Raw genomic sequence first — 18,218 nt, 5'->3', positions numbered from 1 at the left:
TACATACAAATTGATATGATACAAACTGACAAACTGACAAAATGATACAAACAAACAAATTGATATGACACAATACAAATTGATATGATACAAACAATAATAGAAAAACTTGTTTTTTTAATTTTTTATAAACTAACTCTATTCGGCGATTTTTTCTGCAAAGTCGTTAATTACTTTATCATAAAAGTCGTTGGTCGTCGACTCCATCAACGTATTTTAAAGCTCTTTTCTATCGAAAGCAACGCTAGCGACCACAATTCTTCCTCCAACCGAGTGTTCCTGGCCAATGTATGAATTTGCGTCGTGGTCGAAAAACTGCGCTTAGCAGACCACCGGTAGATGGTACCGTAAATATTAATGATATTAAATCATATAATTCTTTTAGTACGTCTTTGTTCGGATCGATCATAAATTATAATACTTTTTATGTCTAAGAGTTACTTGTCAATAGGCCTATAGTCCGGACACGAATATAAATATTGCGATTCACTACGTAATTTAAATAAATCAAAAAAATTTCCATAAAATTTACTTCATTTGTAGAATTAAAACACACTTGGAAAAATTGTTTTTCATAATATTAAAATTATTAACATCTAAAAGTGATAAAAATTCTAAAGATTTTGTCTGAAAATCTGTCAATATAATTACAGTATAATTTAAAAAAATTATAATAAATATAACTTTGCAAACAAAACGTACATAAAAATAACATTGAATACTCTTTACTTTTTAAATCTTAAACAATTCACTTAGTCAGATAGCTCTCTGCCAGTGGCTAAGGGATAGAATCGTTGGAAGCGTTAGGGCTGTTTCACACTGTCACCGATTGGTCCGACCGGTCCGACCCGATCGATCCTATAATCGGACCGACTAGTAGTAAAAGAATTCACACTGAGTACGATTATGTCGGTGGCCGACTCGTAAGGACCAATCGGAACGCGTCTTACAGGTCAGAACACTAGCCAATCGTGGTAAGTTTTTCAATTTTAAACAGAAAACATGGCCGTCATTGAAAGGTTGTCGTGTGTACGCGTGTTCGCGGGCTAACGACACCATTTTAGCATTTTTAATGTTGCTTTCTCTTGTAAATGAAATGTATTATGGTGAATTAAAGTAATTCGTTTTGTTAATATCGATGAGTGCCTGCGTATTTCTTAATAAAGTTGTTCTTAAACGAAGCAAATAGACGGAAATAAAAAATCGTTCGTAACTTTTAAACGGTTGATCGTAAGTAATTTTTTTTAATACCAATCGATTCAGCGTATCAAATTACATTTAGATATGTCTACGTCTATTCGTTAATATGAAGTTTAAGACTATTTTTTAGCTGGATACCTTTCGCTTTACTCTAACCAATTATTTTTTTCAATGTCGCCTTTATAATCGGCTCGCCGAATATCATAAAGCCATGGATATTTTCTGACTTCGTTTATTAAAGCTTCCGAGAAAACTTTACCTTCCGCCATTTTCTAACTTCGGATAAATCTAAACTCTGATTGGTTATAGCTTCGAAGCTCTCATTGGCTGTAGCTCACCGACTGCTCCGACGCGACTACAAATATTTAACTTTTTAAATCTGTCCGACTGGAACGACCAGTCGGTCGACCGACTGCTGTTGCCATGGCAATACGACTAGGAGTCGGACCGGTCGGCCCAGTCGGTCATAGTGTGAAACAGCCCTTACACGTGTGTAGCTTTCACCAACTAAACCGGCTGAAGTTGGTGCTCTGTAAGGCGCATGCGCCAATGCCCACTGGCTGCTTTACACCATTCAGTTATTCTCGCCGTGAAAGCTGTCTCGTAAGCGCTTCCATTCCGCCACTGATATTCGAATATACAATAGCAATCTTATCGTTTTTTCACATGTAGTATATAAATTTGTAATAAAATACATAATGCAGTTATAATAAAATATTAATTTTAATTAATTCAAAGTATGTTAAAATATGAATATTTATATTTTAGAAACTACAAGGAAAGGTCATTGAAAGGTGGAAGCGGCGCTTCCACCGCTTCCAATAACGGCACGCCACTGCTGTATAGACTGATGACTGTGTACAGTTTGGTTCGTCCTCCCAAACGAGCATCAGTTCAAACTGATCCTGGATCTTCCCTTGTTACTTTAAAAAATCTTCTTCAGAGTCATAAAAAACCATTTAACTAAGGAAGTTCAAGAACAATTGGAAGAACATTTACAAAATTTGCTTTGTAATCCAAGCCTGCCCTGTGGAGATCCTACTGATAATGAATTATTAGATCACAATTATTGTGCACCAGAAACATTTAAGTTTATTTTACATTATTTAGGAGGTTACATTGTTCGTCATCTGCTGCCATCACTTGGTTGTGATGAATGCAAAAATATATTAACAGCAAAACCTGAAGATGCTGCACCAGAGAAGACATTTACATTCATCAAATCTCGAGGAGGTTTGTTATATCCAAGCTATAAGCTTTGCCAATTGATGTACTGGGCAGAAAGCAAAGTATGTGAACAATTAACAAACCCAAACATGAATGTTTATTTTTCAATAATGGATATTATATTAAATCAGTGTTCTGTTACATTGATGATAGGATGCCACAATGCTGGTCACAAGTCCTACTTGACCTCCAGATTTTTGCACTTTTTTGTTACCTGTCGATTGCATTTTTTCACGCGAACGATTAATCAATCATTTATTTCATCAATTGAAAGTAAAAAACAGAAAAATTTCTCACTTAAAGTAAATTTTAATAGCGCAAATAATAATATTATTATTATAATTATAATTATGTGTAATATAATTTGTTTGTATGTATAATAAATTTTTAACGTATAATTGGCATAATAGCACAATTTAATAATTGTACTATTATTTCAGTTTTGTTCCTTGTCATTTATTTAACTGAATATCAATCTTTATTAAATAAACATTTCTCAGCGATGGAAGGTGTTTAATGTTTTATTAAGTGTCATTTATTTATCCATAAACCTGGTTTTGGGTTTAAATAAAAGCCTTTTCATTCTTATAATAAAATTCATAGAAAATTATGAAATCGAACTCGAAGGTTATATAACTTTCAATTAAAAAAAAATATTCGACCTCACTGCGATTCGATCTAGCGCTCTTGTAGTGATTGCAATGCCCCTGGTGGTAACATTTGTCTCTAGTTGATTTTAGCTACTAGCGAAGATAGGTAGTCGAAAGACTAGTTAATCTACCGACTCTGGTACAGTACAGCAAAACGCGATTATGAAACGCATATGCTCTGCACAAGAGACCTTGAGAGAGTGCGCTGCATGCAATTTACTTCTTACTGAAACACAACACGGCACATAGGCATGCAGTAGAGATTATTATAGTGTATTATTGTTGCAATGAATAAAATGTTTCTATTTACAATATTTTTTCCTTCAATTTATGTGTGTCCTCCATTGTAAAAAGCTGGTCACCTTATTATTGCATAGTATACGTGGGTAGTGATTTTAAGGCACTTTCACATTACCATATATGCAATCGTATCACAACTGTAATCATTGAGGAATAAGAAGCCAAACATGTTGAGGAACGGACGGAAATCTCACGACCCAGTGATAAACTTTTACTGAGGATCACCGGTGATCCTCATGGTAGTCAATGTGTTAAGTATTCTGTTAAGAATAATTATTAGAATTATTATTCCATATTTACTTATAAATAATAATTAATGTTCGGAAGTAATAGGAATTTATGATATATTGTTGAGTAACGGTAGAGGGCGTAAATGTTAGTTTCAAGTCGCACGTTTCGAGTAAGGCTAACATTGTTAAATTCTTTTATAATTCTTACAAATTGTATAAATTCTTCTCGTTAGAAGAATGTCGGAGTTTGTTCCTCCCGCAGTTAAAAAACTAATTCCATTAATAAAATGTCGGGTTCGTTACGAGAAAAGGAAGTTTTCCAATCCGGAAGGACCTTACGGAAGATTGTTGAAACTGAGAGACGTTGTAACTGCTGTAGTTAAACACGAGAGGATCGAATTGAATCTGAACAAAGCGGATGAAGCCAGAGGATATATCGAAAGAGTAAATTCATCATTCTCTTAATGTTTTAAAAATTGCACTTTTATTATTTTTATTTTAAATCATTTGTTTACTGAAATATTCATATCTGGTCTACAATTGTAGATCGGCTCGGTTCCTACGATGGATATTATAATCTGTGCCTTTTATAGTGTGATCTAATGCAGTGATTCTCAACCGCTATGCCGCGAGATTTTTGAAGTGCCGCCGCCACTGCAAATACTCATACGTAAGCAACGTCAGACAAGTGGTTTAATTAGTTCTACCTAACAAGGGCACGTTTGGAAGTTGTAACCGGTGTTACCGGTAACTGCCAGTAGTTACCAAGGCATTCAGAAAACGTGAGCTAAATAACCAATTGTGTTTAAAAATCATTGTTATGATGTCACCGGTTGTCCTGCGGTACTTACCAAAGTAACCGTGTGTGCCGCCAAATTTTTGATTCTTAAAAGTGTACCATGAAGAAAAACAGGTTGAGAATCACTGATCTAATGTAGTTTCTCCAATCATCAATAAATACATTAAAAGTTTAACTGGAAACTGTTAATGAAAAGGCTAATTTTCAGATTCCAATTTGGGTAAGATATTCTATCTGCTAGGCACTATTACCTTTTTAGAATTATAGGCCATCCTATGAACAAAATTACCAGAAGGAACAAACCACGGGGCCATAACTGACCCTCGTAAGATATTCTGCTCAAAGTTTCCCTTATATTTTCTGGTTTGGTCAAATATGTCCAAAAATTTGTCCTTTTTTTCAAAGGTCCTCTGAACTGTTTGCTAGGGGAAATCTTATAATGCTGTTATATACATTTACTAAACTATTCAATTTTGCTAGGGTATATCTTGGAATGTCAATTTTAAGCCCTAAATATATCAACAAATAATCTTGTGCTGACAATGCATTTTATACCACTAAAGTATGTTTTAATCCTCTCTTATAAATAGGAAAACATTAAATGATTTTAAACACTGGTTTTAGTTTCTTCTTTTTTTAAAACTCTTTTAAAACAATTTTTTAAATAATTTGGCACTAAAGGAAACAAGTTCTGGAAGGTCATTTCTTATAAAGCTCACTTCTGGAAACTTCACTCTTTTTGATGGTTTTGCTTGTATACAAATGTTCTCGATATTTTCCAGTCAATGGTAACTGGTAGAGATAAACCATACTGAAGTTTGCTAAATGGTAGAATTAAAGCAGAATGAGGTTCCCACTTTTCTTTCTTGTGTTACTGACGTTGATGTATGGTAGATCAGTCTTATCTGTGATTCTCACTTGCAGTGTAGCCAATAGCTAATTATCTTTTTTTAGGATGTTGCTTTGTATAGACAGAATCCAATTACATAATTGATAATTGGGAACTATTCTTTCAGTTCTGTTTAGTAACAAAATTCTTTTAATGTAATGATTTGCAGTCATGCAAATTCGTTCAATAACTAATTTGGAAATTTTTCTCTAAATTAATTATTCAATAATTTTATAAACATGTTACACTCTAATTATATATAAATCTTCCTATTCCAATGTCTCATTTATTTACGTTTAAAAATATATTAATAAATTTTTATTTAAAATATTTTTTAAAATATATAAAAAAACAAATAGACTATTGATGTAATGAAAATTGTAAACATCAGAAAATGTAGTTTCAAAATAAAATAGAAAATCTGTACTCAGTGATGATAAAAAATTAAAAATTTTAAATTTACAGAAGTACAGAAATTATTTTATAGTTGTTGTTTATGAAGATGAATGAGAATAATAATAAAATGCATATATTTACATGAACAAGTTTACAAATTTAATTGTCACTCTATGTGAACGTTTAGTTTTATCATCAGATAATTAGAATGTTTGGACCTTCGATAAAACATTATTATATATACAAAATGAAATTCCTGTAGATGATATGATTTTATTTTAATTGTGTTATCTATTTCAATTCGTTCCATATTAAATTTATTTTGTTAATCTGTCCAGTGGTCTTTACTTGGAGAATTGGTCACCTTATCGACAGACTCGTTGCACTCCCCACTTGCTTTTAGAAACACCCTCCTACCAGATTCTAACTTGAAACAGCCACCCAGTGACAATTGGGCGGTCTTTGCCGGACCGACGTTGGGAAAAGGGTTTAGAGCATCAATCTCAAATCCCAGCTTCTCACAATTGCATATTGAACTCAAGAAAAACAAAATGGCAAACAAGAATTGTTCTCTAAATTTCTAGTACAGAATGGTTTCAAGAATATTCTTTTTGTTTGAGCTGTTTTTGCTCGCAGCAATATATGATTTATATATTCTACTATGCAATGCATTTGAGAATACAAAAAAGCAACATGTTTTTGGAATTGCTTTTTGGTATATAATCAATTATTTAGTTTATAGCAGCGATTCATTCATTTAAATATTTAAAATATGATTAATTGAAATTTTTTATTATTATTTATTATACATATTATTTTGATGCTAGAAATATATCAGTATATTTTGATTCTATAGAATATCTTCTGGTGATTATTATTTTACAGCTTATAACTGAAGCCATAAGAAATGGAGACAAACATGTTCCTACCATGGAATTAGCCACATTTTGGTTAGAAGTAAGTATTAAGAAATATTTTAATAACTACAGTTTATGATGATTTCATAAATTAGATAATTATAACCATATTTTAAAATTCTTTCATATCTTAAGTACAAAACAACAAAGACTTTACACCATATGCCTTTGTCATGCAGCCTTTCTCTCTTTGACAAGGTTCAAACTTATCTTCAAAATAAAGTTTGTCAAGCTTTGTGATCATCATTATACCTGGAGATGATTTTACTTATTTATCTACAAGTGAAATATTAATTTGTTGCTTTATCCAGGTTATGTTACGTTCTTTGTCTCTTCCATGTTGGACAAGTTTCTGTCTTATAGTAAAATTTAATATATAAAAATCATTCTATTCTGAAGAACTTTTTCCATTTAGGCAGGTTTCTGCTTTATTCAGGTTATTCAGTATATATTGCACCAATTTAATGAGGACACCTTGGGAATTTTTCCTTCCAAAGGTTAGAAATTCCCCAAAGCAGTAAATACTCATAAAATGAAATGAACCTATGCTTATAAGTATAGAAGATCCTGCTGAGTGATACTGAAATTGTGTATATATGGTTACAGTGTGTATCTGAAGAAAATTCAGCTGTCAATATGAATGTAATTTGATGCAAACATCATAGCCAAAATTTATATAGTTTATTTGTCTTTAGCAAATAAACATTACAGTCTTGTCCTCAATATGTGCTGTACGTTAAAACTTTCTTTATTTTAGAACTCATATGACATTTGTATTAGTGAAAGTCTATAAATCCTCACTGTATTCATGTAACTTTTATATAAAATCTGTAGCTTTTGAATATTTAAGTAGATCCTTAGGAAACTACACTATACAATTTTCAAAACAATTAAAAATTTGTACTTGTAAATAAGGTGACCATCTTTTTATAATGAAAAGGAGGGCACATAAATTGAAGGAAAAAAATATTGTAAATAAAAGAAACATTTTATTCATTGCAATAATAATACACTATAATAATCTCTACTGCATATGCAGTGGCGTAACTAGCATGGGTGACACCTGGGGTGGATATCGTGGTGTCACCCCACGTCATACCGTGGGTGTCACCCTCCTTAACCGTTTTATAAAACAGTATCAGATTATTGAATTGTAATATGCCCACACTCGAGCAAACTTGAACGCTGTATCGAATAAGCAATATCATCACATAGGTTTATATTGTCTAGCGTGAATCTGTTGACCCTTTTTCTTTTTTTCTTTTTTTTAGTCATGGGTTGTTGAGTCGGTCGAACTTTCCATGACTTAATGTTAAAGCGCGTTGTCAAGGTTTATTTCGCGACTTATTTTTTCACAGTTGGGTGTCAAGGGAAGACAGAACTTACAAAAGGAGGACAGTTTGTCACCTTATTGTAAAAGACCTCTACACTCTCTCCACCCATCCCTAGTTTAAGCCAAATCTCTCTCCAAACCTAAAAGTCTAAATAAAATGTGTATGTTTGTGTCTATGTTTGGTATGTATTGCCAGACCAAAAGTTTTGTCAGTTGGATGTTATTCTCACATCAGTGTCTAGTATTAGTCAATATGATTAGCAGCTTAGGCAGTGAAGCAAAACAAGCAACTGCTTGAGGCCTATGCTGAGGGTCCATTGGGAACTCTCCTCTAATTTTTTATTAAATTTTCTTGTTGAGTTATGAAGATGATGCAGACCAAATTTATGTTACAAAATAAACTTTGTGTACAACATTAAAGCAATAGAAACTTCAGATTTAAGTCTTATGTTTATTGAGAATGATAAATTGTAGAAATTGTCTTTTGTTAATGTGATTAAGCCGTTTGTGGCTTATGAGTCAGAAGTTGTGTAATATACATGATAAACTATGTAATAAACTGTATATTAATGCTAAATGAGTTTAGCTCTTCCCTCAGTTTCCAACTTTTTTTTTTAGTTGCAAGGCACTCCTTCAAAGGTAAATCCAGCACTGAACTTAGGTTATTATGATTGTGCAGCTATCCTGTGTTGTGTAGTGTTCTGTGCACTTTACTCATGCTCCTGCTAGTGTCAGTAGTCTCATATAGAGTTTGAATGACTTAAGACAATGCTAAATTGTGTTTGGAGCAGCTCTTTGCAGACCTTTCCTGTTATGTTCTCTTAACTTTGGATGTTTAAAGAGCCATTTCATGGTAGATTCAGCTTCTTGCTTCTATTTGTATATCACATCAAAAACTATCAACCCTAGAGATCTTGGTAATGCTGCTGAAATGCCATGTATGGAGTGATTACTAAAGTGTAAAGTATAGAATAACTACTTAAATAGTACATATTATCAATTCATGCTAGAATTTTCTTGATCTATTACCATGATTGGGAAGGGAGATATTGATCCTACTATTAATAGGCTTACAGTGTATCTTACATAGGCTGTCATTCATTATCCACAGAGAAGTATCTAGATATTAATGACAGGACATAATTCCATTTTATACTATTACTGCTGAACATAAAAATTAGACTGTAACAAATCATATATGAAAGATGCTAATGAAAATGCTGAAAATTAACCAGACAATAGTGATGCATGAGCCAATTATCTAGGGATAATTAGACCAGACTTAACAACAGCCTCCCATTTAGACTATCTTGATTTATGTTATTTAGTATATATTTAAGAAAATTATATATTCAGTTACAAAAATAACAATTTAAAATATATCACAATGTATTCTTTTCCAAAGGTTTGTAACTTTACAAAAGTCAACTTGTCCATAACTACATTTTGTATAATGCCTACTTCAGGGATTTGTTATAATGTAATTGCTTTAATTAATACATACAGTTGACAAAGATATTAAATAATACGGCATTTTTAGAATACTGCATGTAGATATGCAAATAACATACTACTGTATACATGACATGTAAAATGGCAAATCAGCTGGGTCTATATTCTAGTCATTGTTTCTCAAAGACAACAGATAATGACCAGAATGTAGCACAGCTAAAGACATAAATCTGCTTCTGTCTGTTGAAAAGCCTATCAGATCAACAGAATGGTAGAAAACTCTGGAAGTTTCTGGAATAGATACAATTGTTACTGATTGGGCTGCAATTTGAAAAAATTTAGACCTATAAATTTCCACTGTTGTCTGTTCCTTCCTTAATCTTGAGAATGAGTTAGATAGATGAGAGCTGAGACCAGATACGGAAAGATTGGAGCAGGAGGCCCTGATTAACTATATACAAACTTCTGATGCAAACCAGAAGTCAGGTTATTTCAATTAAAAAAAATTTTTTCTAGAGAGGAGTTAGGGAGAAGATTGGCATGATTCTGTTGCTGACAGGAAAAATATGATGCACAGGGACAAGGCACTACTAACTTGAGGTGGAGAGCATATATTTTAAATAAAATAAATATGATTAAAAATTGCAGCCCAGTATTATGATGATATCACAATAAATAATTGCTCATTTTGAATTAAAAGGTTTGTGTTATTTAAATTATTTGATTGCTTGGGTGATTAAAAATATTTAAAGTTTACTTGGATGAAAAGTCATTTTTAAAGTCTTTATTTTTGCTATTGTGATTATTATTTTTATATAACAGCTTTAAAATAATTTAACATTTTCCTATCTAATGACAAATATATTTTTATTTATAGTATTAAAGAGTACAGATTACAATAAAATTAAATTTTAGTTGATATAAAGTATGTCTTTGGTTTAAAATAAAAATTTAGAACCCATAAAAAAAACCTTAAATATTTATGATTTTTGTGAAACTATGTTGTATTATTCTTCGAAGTATCAAACACAAATTCGTGTTAATAACAACCACTTGGCTTTTTTCCACCTTTATTTAGTTGATACGGTACACGTTTCGGGCCTATAAGGCCCGAAACGTGTACCGTATCAACTAAATAAAGGTGGAAAAAAGCCAAGTGGTTGTTATTAACATGAATTTGTGTTTGATACTTCTTAAATATTTATATTACATTTTATTTGCTGGTATATGTTATGACAAACGTTTTTGATCCTAATAGGATCTGCATCAGGTCAAAAAATGTTTGATAGAATTAAAATGTTAAATGTTTGGATTTAAATATTTAGTGTTCAGACAATTTTAAAATATTTAAATTCGATCGTTTAACATTTTTTGATGTGGTGCAGATCCTATTTGGATCAAAAATGTTTGTCATCACGTATTTATATTAAATTTTATTTGCTGGTATATTTTGAAGGTTTTTGTTGGTGTTTATACTAGTATATAACTAGCTTTGGGAAGATTTAGAATTTAGAACCCTTTTTTATTTGCAAATGGCTCAATCTTTAAACATGCTGTGAGTTGAGTAATTATTCATTGTACCTATACATTATAACCACAATTTAACGTATCTTTAAAAAAAATGTACAAGATTAATAAATTCTAACCAGAATTTAACATAATTGAATAAATCATAAAATACATTAACAGAATTTTGCAATAGCAGATATCCTTTTCCTCAATTAATCCTACTGAAGGCCTATTGTAATTATTTTAGTATATTGGTAAGTTTAGTTTATTGGTAATTCACAAATATTAAACCTAAATTCAACTTTTCATATTAACCCATTTTATCTTTTTCTCTTATAATGATAACTTGTATATGTTTAAACATTATATGTCAAAAGAGTATGTTCAAACACTCATTAATTTGAATCATTTCGATATATGTTAAAAATTTATTCAAATTGTAATTTTTTTTATTTCAGGAAGAACAACTTATTCATAAATTATTCAAGGTTCTTGTCCCACGTTACAATTCTTACAATGAATGTTATACTCTTCTGCATATGGTACCTAGACAATTTGAAAATACAGTAACAGGAAAAGATAAAACAAGTTTATATATAACTGAGAGAGCAGTTCTGGAATTAAAAGGTAAATTACATAATTAGAAATATAAATTATTTTTATATTCAAATTTTAAAAATGATAAGTAATATATCTTGGGAGACAAACTGAAGAAAGATTTATATATATATATATTAATTAGCCTTCCATATATATAACCAATTAGCCTTCTTTATAATACAAATTCAGTTGCTGTTGAGCTTTCCTCTCATCAAAACTAGCAAAAAATTTAAGATCAGAAATGCATCATTTAGTTCTTATTTTAACAAAGATGAAATATTAACATTCAATATATACATAAAAGATTGCATTTATCATAATGTTCATTTCTTTTGATTTGAAAGATTGGTATTATTTAAAAAATAGTGTAACAAGCGATCAAACTTTGAAATATGAATAATTTTTTAATTTGTTGTTATATCTTCTACATGCCAGGTCATGTGAAAGCAATTGATTAGAAATAATATCCAAAGAAGATATCTTTTAAGAAACATTTCAAATTATATATATCTTACTAAAATATTAATCATGTGGTTTTCTTACATTTCTAGGTAATCCATTTCCTCCCATGCCTGGTAGAATCGCACCGAACAACAGATTCTTAACAAATATCTTATTGAACGAAGCAAAAAAGGAATTTCTAGCACAAAAATTTCAAAAACAACAAGAACAAGAAATGCAAAATTTGAAGTGAATAGTAGAACATCAAAACTGTAAATAAATCAAATTTAACATTTGTTCAAATAAAAAACTTATTCCATTAAAACATTCATTTATTTTTCAGTATTTTGTGTATTACAGTGACCCATTTCTTTCTTTGGAAGTGTTTTCAAATTTATTAAATTAACAACAGCTTCTCTGTATTGTTTAAGAGTCATTTCATCTTCTCCTTCATTCTTAAGTTCAAGAATTGCTTTTTCATATGATTTTACTTCGTTTAGAACAAGCACATCTCTCTTATCATATTCATTAGGTAAACTTTTGATATATGAATCTTCTTCACTTTTATTCTAATAAGCATAACATGGTGTTATTATTAAATAAATTTCCATTATATTTTTTAAATAGTAATAATAAATACCTTTTTGCCATATTCTTTAACACATGAAACTAATTCTATTATCTTTTTCTGGGACAAGCTATTTTCCCAAAAAAACTTTTCCATATCTGCTTCTGTTTTCTCTGCTTCCCAAGGCTCAGTTTTCTGTTTTAATATATTTTATTTTAATATATTCTGTTTGCTTAATATTGTAAAATTCATTTTTACTTACCCAAGATTCATAAAATAGTGCAGTTAATAAATAAATAACATAATCTTTGTTTTGCTGTCTTAGTGGACATCTAAGAAATACATCAGAATATTAATGACACTAATTTAATTTGGAATAAATAGAAAGTAATTACCTTTCTGCCACTAAAGTTAACATATCCGTATTTGGATCATAACGTTCTCCAACTAAGCGCAACAACTTATCACGTGCATGGTAATCGAGAGTAAGTGACGATAATTTTATCTGAAAATATAAATAAATCTTTCTGTACTTTTTGGTTTCTCTATTTAGAAATAAAAAGAATTATTTGTTTAAAAAATTTTTTATGTACTTTTAATGTGACAATTCTTGCCTTCGGCTCCCTGATAGATGGTGACGAATAACAATAATCACTAGTAATAAATTCAAGTGGAAAATATTTATCACAGATTTCATCAGTTTCTAATTTTTCTGGCCACTTTGTACAAAATTCTGTGGAAAATAAAGGTGAGATTAAAGTGTGTAATATTTCTGATGTTAAACAAAATGACATATAAAACCAATTTTACTAGAGCTAAATGATAAAAACAAGAGTTAAGTTTCCTATTGGATCATGTTTCAAACCTCCAATATTTAATTCCCACCTCATACAATCAATTTTATTGTTTATAAAGAAAATTCAACAGCAATAATTGTAATGATTACAAATGTATCTTTCCTCAACAATGTCATAATGAAATGACATTAAATGAAGACTTGCTATACAATGCCATCATCTTAAATGGGAGGTCACTTAACACAGATATTTTTCCTTTCAATTTGTTATCAGTTTTTCGTAATTGGTTTAAAATTCACTCAGAATATAAATGTCATTTTCTTCCTCTGGTGAATTATTTCAAGAAAAATTGTCTTTTACAGCATTTTACATTTAAGTAAAATGAAACATACATTGTTTTTAAATAATTTCACTGTTGAGAGAAAAGTTGATAAGGATTCACACGATAATACCAATGATAGCATTTGTATATCATGTTCTAGTAATAGTTTTTATATAATTTTCAATGTCAAAGTGCACTTTGATTTGGTTGAACAAAACTTATCTACATAACCCAGGATTATCATCTTTTTTGAAGCATTAGATTTATACAGAAAAAATTCAAACAGTAAAATTTAGACATCTATAAGTATGGCTACAAGACATAATAGATATTGTGAAAAATTATCAAAATGTTTTAAATTAATGTTTTTATTGTGAAAGTGCTGAATCCTACAATAAAAAGTTGGTATTTTGATCATTCTTAACTTGTGTAATTTTTTAACCCTCTTCAAAGTTGATGTAATTATTATAAATTATCAAATCTTCACAGATGTTTGCTTTCAAAGATATCAAATTAGTATAAACTAAAAACATTTTTTGAAAAAATTGATATTTTTTAAAAATTAAATATATTGTTTTACTTAATTAAAGACAATCAGAAAAATTAAGTACAAATATTTGGGATTATAAATAATTAGAAAATATGAAATAGAGAAAAAATTGTAATATTCAACACTAACTTTTAATGGCCTCACAATGTTTTTTGATAGCAGGTGGAGTTAAATGAAGAAAATTGGGTATCTTCATCAATTCTGCATTTGCAAATTTTCCAGGTGGTGCACCTTTTTCCACATAACCCTGTCTTAATGGGAGTGGAACTACAGATGGACGAAAACTTTGAGCCGTCGGCCAAACATTCATCCAAGGAGCATCGGTCGGTAATCTTAAATAACGAGGTGGAGGTGTCTAAAAATATTTATTAAAATTAACATTAAAAAAGTATAATGTTAAATTGAATTAATTTATTTTATGTATGTAATCTGTTAGTACATATGTAAAATTTCATAAAACTTCAGATTTAACTCAAAAATTTCCAAATAATTTTTCTCTTAGAAAATATTATATTTAAATTGAAACATAAGTTACAATTTATCCATCTATAAGCATCTATCATAGAGCACTCTATAGTAAAGCTCTGCCATATGATTAATGTTAAAGAGCCAACTTTGACCCTTAAAATCTGCATGACCAATGAACCAATTTGAACAAAATAATATTGAATAAATTCAAATTTTGGACTTACGTGATCAGCATTTTATTGCCTAGATTTACAATGAGAAAGAAGTTTTAAAAGGCTTCTAGCCTTAAAGTCATTGCACCTACAATAATTTAGCAGAACATTAGATGGAAGTTTAATTATTATGCCTTTGTGTCCTTTTTAACTCTATTTAAAATTTGTAGAGAAGATCAGAAATACAGAAATTATAAGAATTTTTAAATTTATTGTCAGGAAATGTTTATGTTTTTAACTAATTTTAGTTATAATTGTACCAAGAAATGTTTTTATTGTTAATTGTAGAAAGTGTCATTTAAAGGCCTGCTGAGGAGGGAAGAACAAGTCCGAAACACATGTTTAAAGTGTGTGTTCACGTGAACTAAATAAAGAACATTATTTTTGATCTGTAAGACTAAATATCTGCATCCATAATTTCCAGTACAATAAGTCCTGTTAATATATAGAAAGTACTAGTATACAAAATAAATTTTAATTAGATGGAAGTCTTCACACATTAAAAAGTTTCAAGCTGGGTAGAAGTCTGAAAGGTGGAAGTCTTCATCAGCTTTAAACACCCAGCGTATAGTCCCAATTTAGCGTCAAGCAACTTCCACCTCTTTCTTGAACAGAAAAAGTGGGTAGCAGGGTAGAGGTTTGAGACTAATGACGATCTTCAAAACAATGTTAAGTCCATCTCAATTCACTGGTGGCAACATTCTATGACAAGGGGATGAAAAGCTCATCCACAGATATGACAAATGCCTCAATCTTCACAGTGATTATGTCAAATAGTAACCATGTTTGTACCTAACTTTTGGTAATAAATTCATTTGGTTATTTACACTTGTCTTTTTTTTTATGGACCATTGGAGCTTGAAAAAAAACAGCCTATGTCGATTCAGTATATTTAAATAAAATCATTTTTTACAGACTAAACATTATTTATTAAAGCTTTAAACACAATGGCAAATTAATTCATCCTGATTAAAGCTCAGCTGTATGCTATAAGTAAAGCATTTTCTTTTTTTCACACAATGCACCTTTTACTCATAAAACTTTGAGGTACTGTACATGTAATACAAGAATATTAGAATTTTGACTTAGTGGAAAGCTAGTAAAAAAATAAAAAATGATTTTCTTTAACATTATGAAAATTTTTTATTTTCAAACATTTGTTTGAACTCTTCCAAGCAAAATAATAAAATGAAAATTTGTTAATGAAATAAAGGCAATGATTAGATGTTTTTGAGATAGGTGAGGATGTGTGCCTGAAAGAGGAAAGTAAAAATTTGGAGTTTGAAAAGATTTTCTAATGAAAATTAATTGACATTAATTAAAAGCTTTTTAGGTTATAGGAGGGAAATTTATTATTTTTAACATCAAATTCACATTATCCTCTTGGAGGTGCAGGTTTACAACTATCTCAAAAGTCTCTACTAATTGTCTTTATTTCATTAACCAATTTTCATTTTAATATGTTGATTTGAAAGGGTTCAAATAAACTTTAGAAAAAAAAATATTCTTCATTGATGTAATGTTAAAGAAAATCATTTTTTGCTTTTTACTTGATTTCCATCGAGTCAAAAATTCTTATATTCTAGTATTTATATGCATCTCGAGGCATTCTATTATTTATCACAATTTAGTCAAAACTGCTCTCGCAATGTTACAAAAAATCCTTACGAAATGGGATCCTGTACACATTTTTAATTCAATTATCTTCATAGATTCTTACTTGATTTCATAAGATGGAAATATTTCGAATAACTAATAAAGGTAAGCTATCATTTTCCAAAGAATTGTGATCCTTTACAAATATATCATTATTTGTTCTGCAGATTTTATAAAAGCAAGATCAGGTTAGGATAAGTAGGACTGCAAAATATAGATGATAACATTACCAATTAAACAGAAATTCAGTCATTTGCTGTGATTTACATTCCAATAATCAACTATCATTACTCAATTTTGCTCTAGACAAGACTGTAAAACAAAAGTAAAATTATCCACAGAGACCAATTACAGATTTTGTTTGTTTTACATCTTGTCTGTTGAAAAGATCAAATATTCTAGTGTTTATTCAACATTCCACAATCAAAAACTTTTTAAACACAGGATCGATCCCGAATCACTCACCGGTGTTTTCTGGGTTGTTTGTTGACGTCGTCTACTTCGTTCCACTTTTTTAGTTAACTCAAATTTTCTAAATTCATCTTCTGAAATAGAAATTCCAATTCATTCATGACACACCTCGTAATGTTTATATACAATTAATTTTATTTACACCTCGCTTTTAATTTACCATTCTTAGGTTGGTCGGACGCTGCTTCTGTCGAATATCCGAATAAATTGGTCCTTTTGTAAAAATACGAGAATTTTGAATTCGAAGAACGGGATACATTCAGTAATATGCGAAATCTCGCATCCATGTTTGAAAGATAATACAAAGCGCCATCTGGGAGCCAGTATTATCACATGATTATGGGAGTTATTTTATTTATGAAAATTATGTACGGTGTTTACGAGAATTTTATATAAAGATTAATAAAACTTATAACATAATAATATATTTAAACTGTAGCCTGTGCGATAGAGAAAGATATTATTATTATTATAATTTTTTTCCTCTGGCTCACAATGGGGACGACCGGGTGGTGACGGGGCTCGACATATCCGGATAGACATCTCATAGAAATTCCTGGGGAGTTGCTTGCTCAGATTTGTTCTCTGGTCTTCCATAGCGTGTAGGCTGACGGCTTAAATATAATAAATTCTTTTTTTCTAAATACTCTGTGTTGAAATAGAGATGAGTCTTACTTCCGTGAAATACAGTAAATCGAAATTCTTCGTCAAAGATGCAATACAGCTCGAATTCTTCAAACCTGGCCTGAAGTGATTCTAAGATTCTTCTGTTTTTGACCAATTATTATACAATATTATAATATCTAAAATTCTTTTAAACCATTCCGCACTTTTGGCACTCGGCGACTCGGCCCCAAATTAATTCTTTTTGCTGTATTCTGGTTCTAAAAAAAAAAAAAAAAAAAAAAAAAAAAGCAAAATTAGAATGCACACTTTTATTTATCAGGGATAACCAAGAGTTTAAAAGAAATCATTTACAGTTAAACTTTACCATTAGAATATTCTACATGAATACAAGCAAAAGCTGCTTAGTTATATCGAAAACAACAACAGCGGTTAGTATAACTGGGAACGACTTTGCATAGTAAATATATGTTGGGGTTCTATTCAGCTCTGATCACTCTTTTATTTCAGAATTAAATTTATTTATTTATAATTACTAAATTTAACAAGAGATAGCGGCCTAACTGCCTCCCTCTTGCAAAATGACAATTGATAATAATTGATTTGC

The 18,218-nt window shown here is 30.2% G+C and overlaps 2 protein-coding genes across 2 annotated transcripts; one reads left to right on the top strand and one right to left on the bottom strand.

The window, feature by feature from the left end:
- Positions 1-3,758: 3,758 nt before the first annotated feature.
- On the top strand, positions 3,759-12,268 carry mRpL17 (mitochondrial ribosomal protein L17). The gene is made up of 4 exons (XM_067267367.1): positions 3,759-4,051; positions 6,577-6,648; positions 11,361-11,529; positions 12,054-12,268. Exons 1-4 carry the CDS (start codon positions 3,845-3,847, stop codon positions 12,194-12,196), a joined length of 591 nt encoding a protein of 196 aa, XP_067123468.1. The 5' UTR covers positions 3,759-3,844; the 3' UTR covers positions 12,197-12,268.
- mRpS35 (mitochondrial ribosomal protein S35) lies at positions 12,255-17,290 on the bottom strand. The gene is made up of 8 exons (XM_067267366.1): positions 17,148-17,290; positions 16,982-17,061; positions 14,310-14,535; positions 13,105-13,244; positions 12,907-13,016; positions 12,774-12,843; positions 12,584-12,706; positions 12,255-12,512 (listed from the first exon to the last, which is right to left on the bottom strand). Exons 1-8 carry the CDS (start codon positions 17,272-17,274, stop codon positions 12,276-12,278), a joined length of 1,113 nt encoding a protein of 370 aa, XP_067123467.1. The 5' UTR covers positions 17,275-17,290; the 3' UTR covers positions 12,255-12,275.
- Between the last annotated feature and the right edge of the window lie 928 nt (positions 17,291-18,218).

This window comes from Centruroides vittatus, unplaced genomic scaffold, assembly GCF_030686945.1.
Source record: "Centruroides vittatus isolate TY-2023 unplaced genomic scaffold, ASM3068694v2 contig_301, whole genome shotgun sequence".
Lineage (NCBI taxonomy): Eukaryota > Metazoa > Arthropoda > Arachnida > Scorpiones > Buthidae > Centruroides > Centruroides vittatus.
Note: the sequence above shows the minus strand (reverse complement) of the source record. Positions and strands in the feature narration are given on the sequence as shown.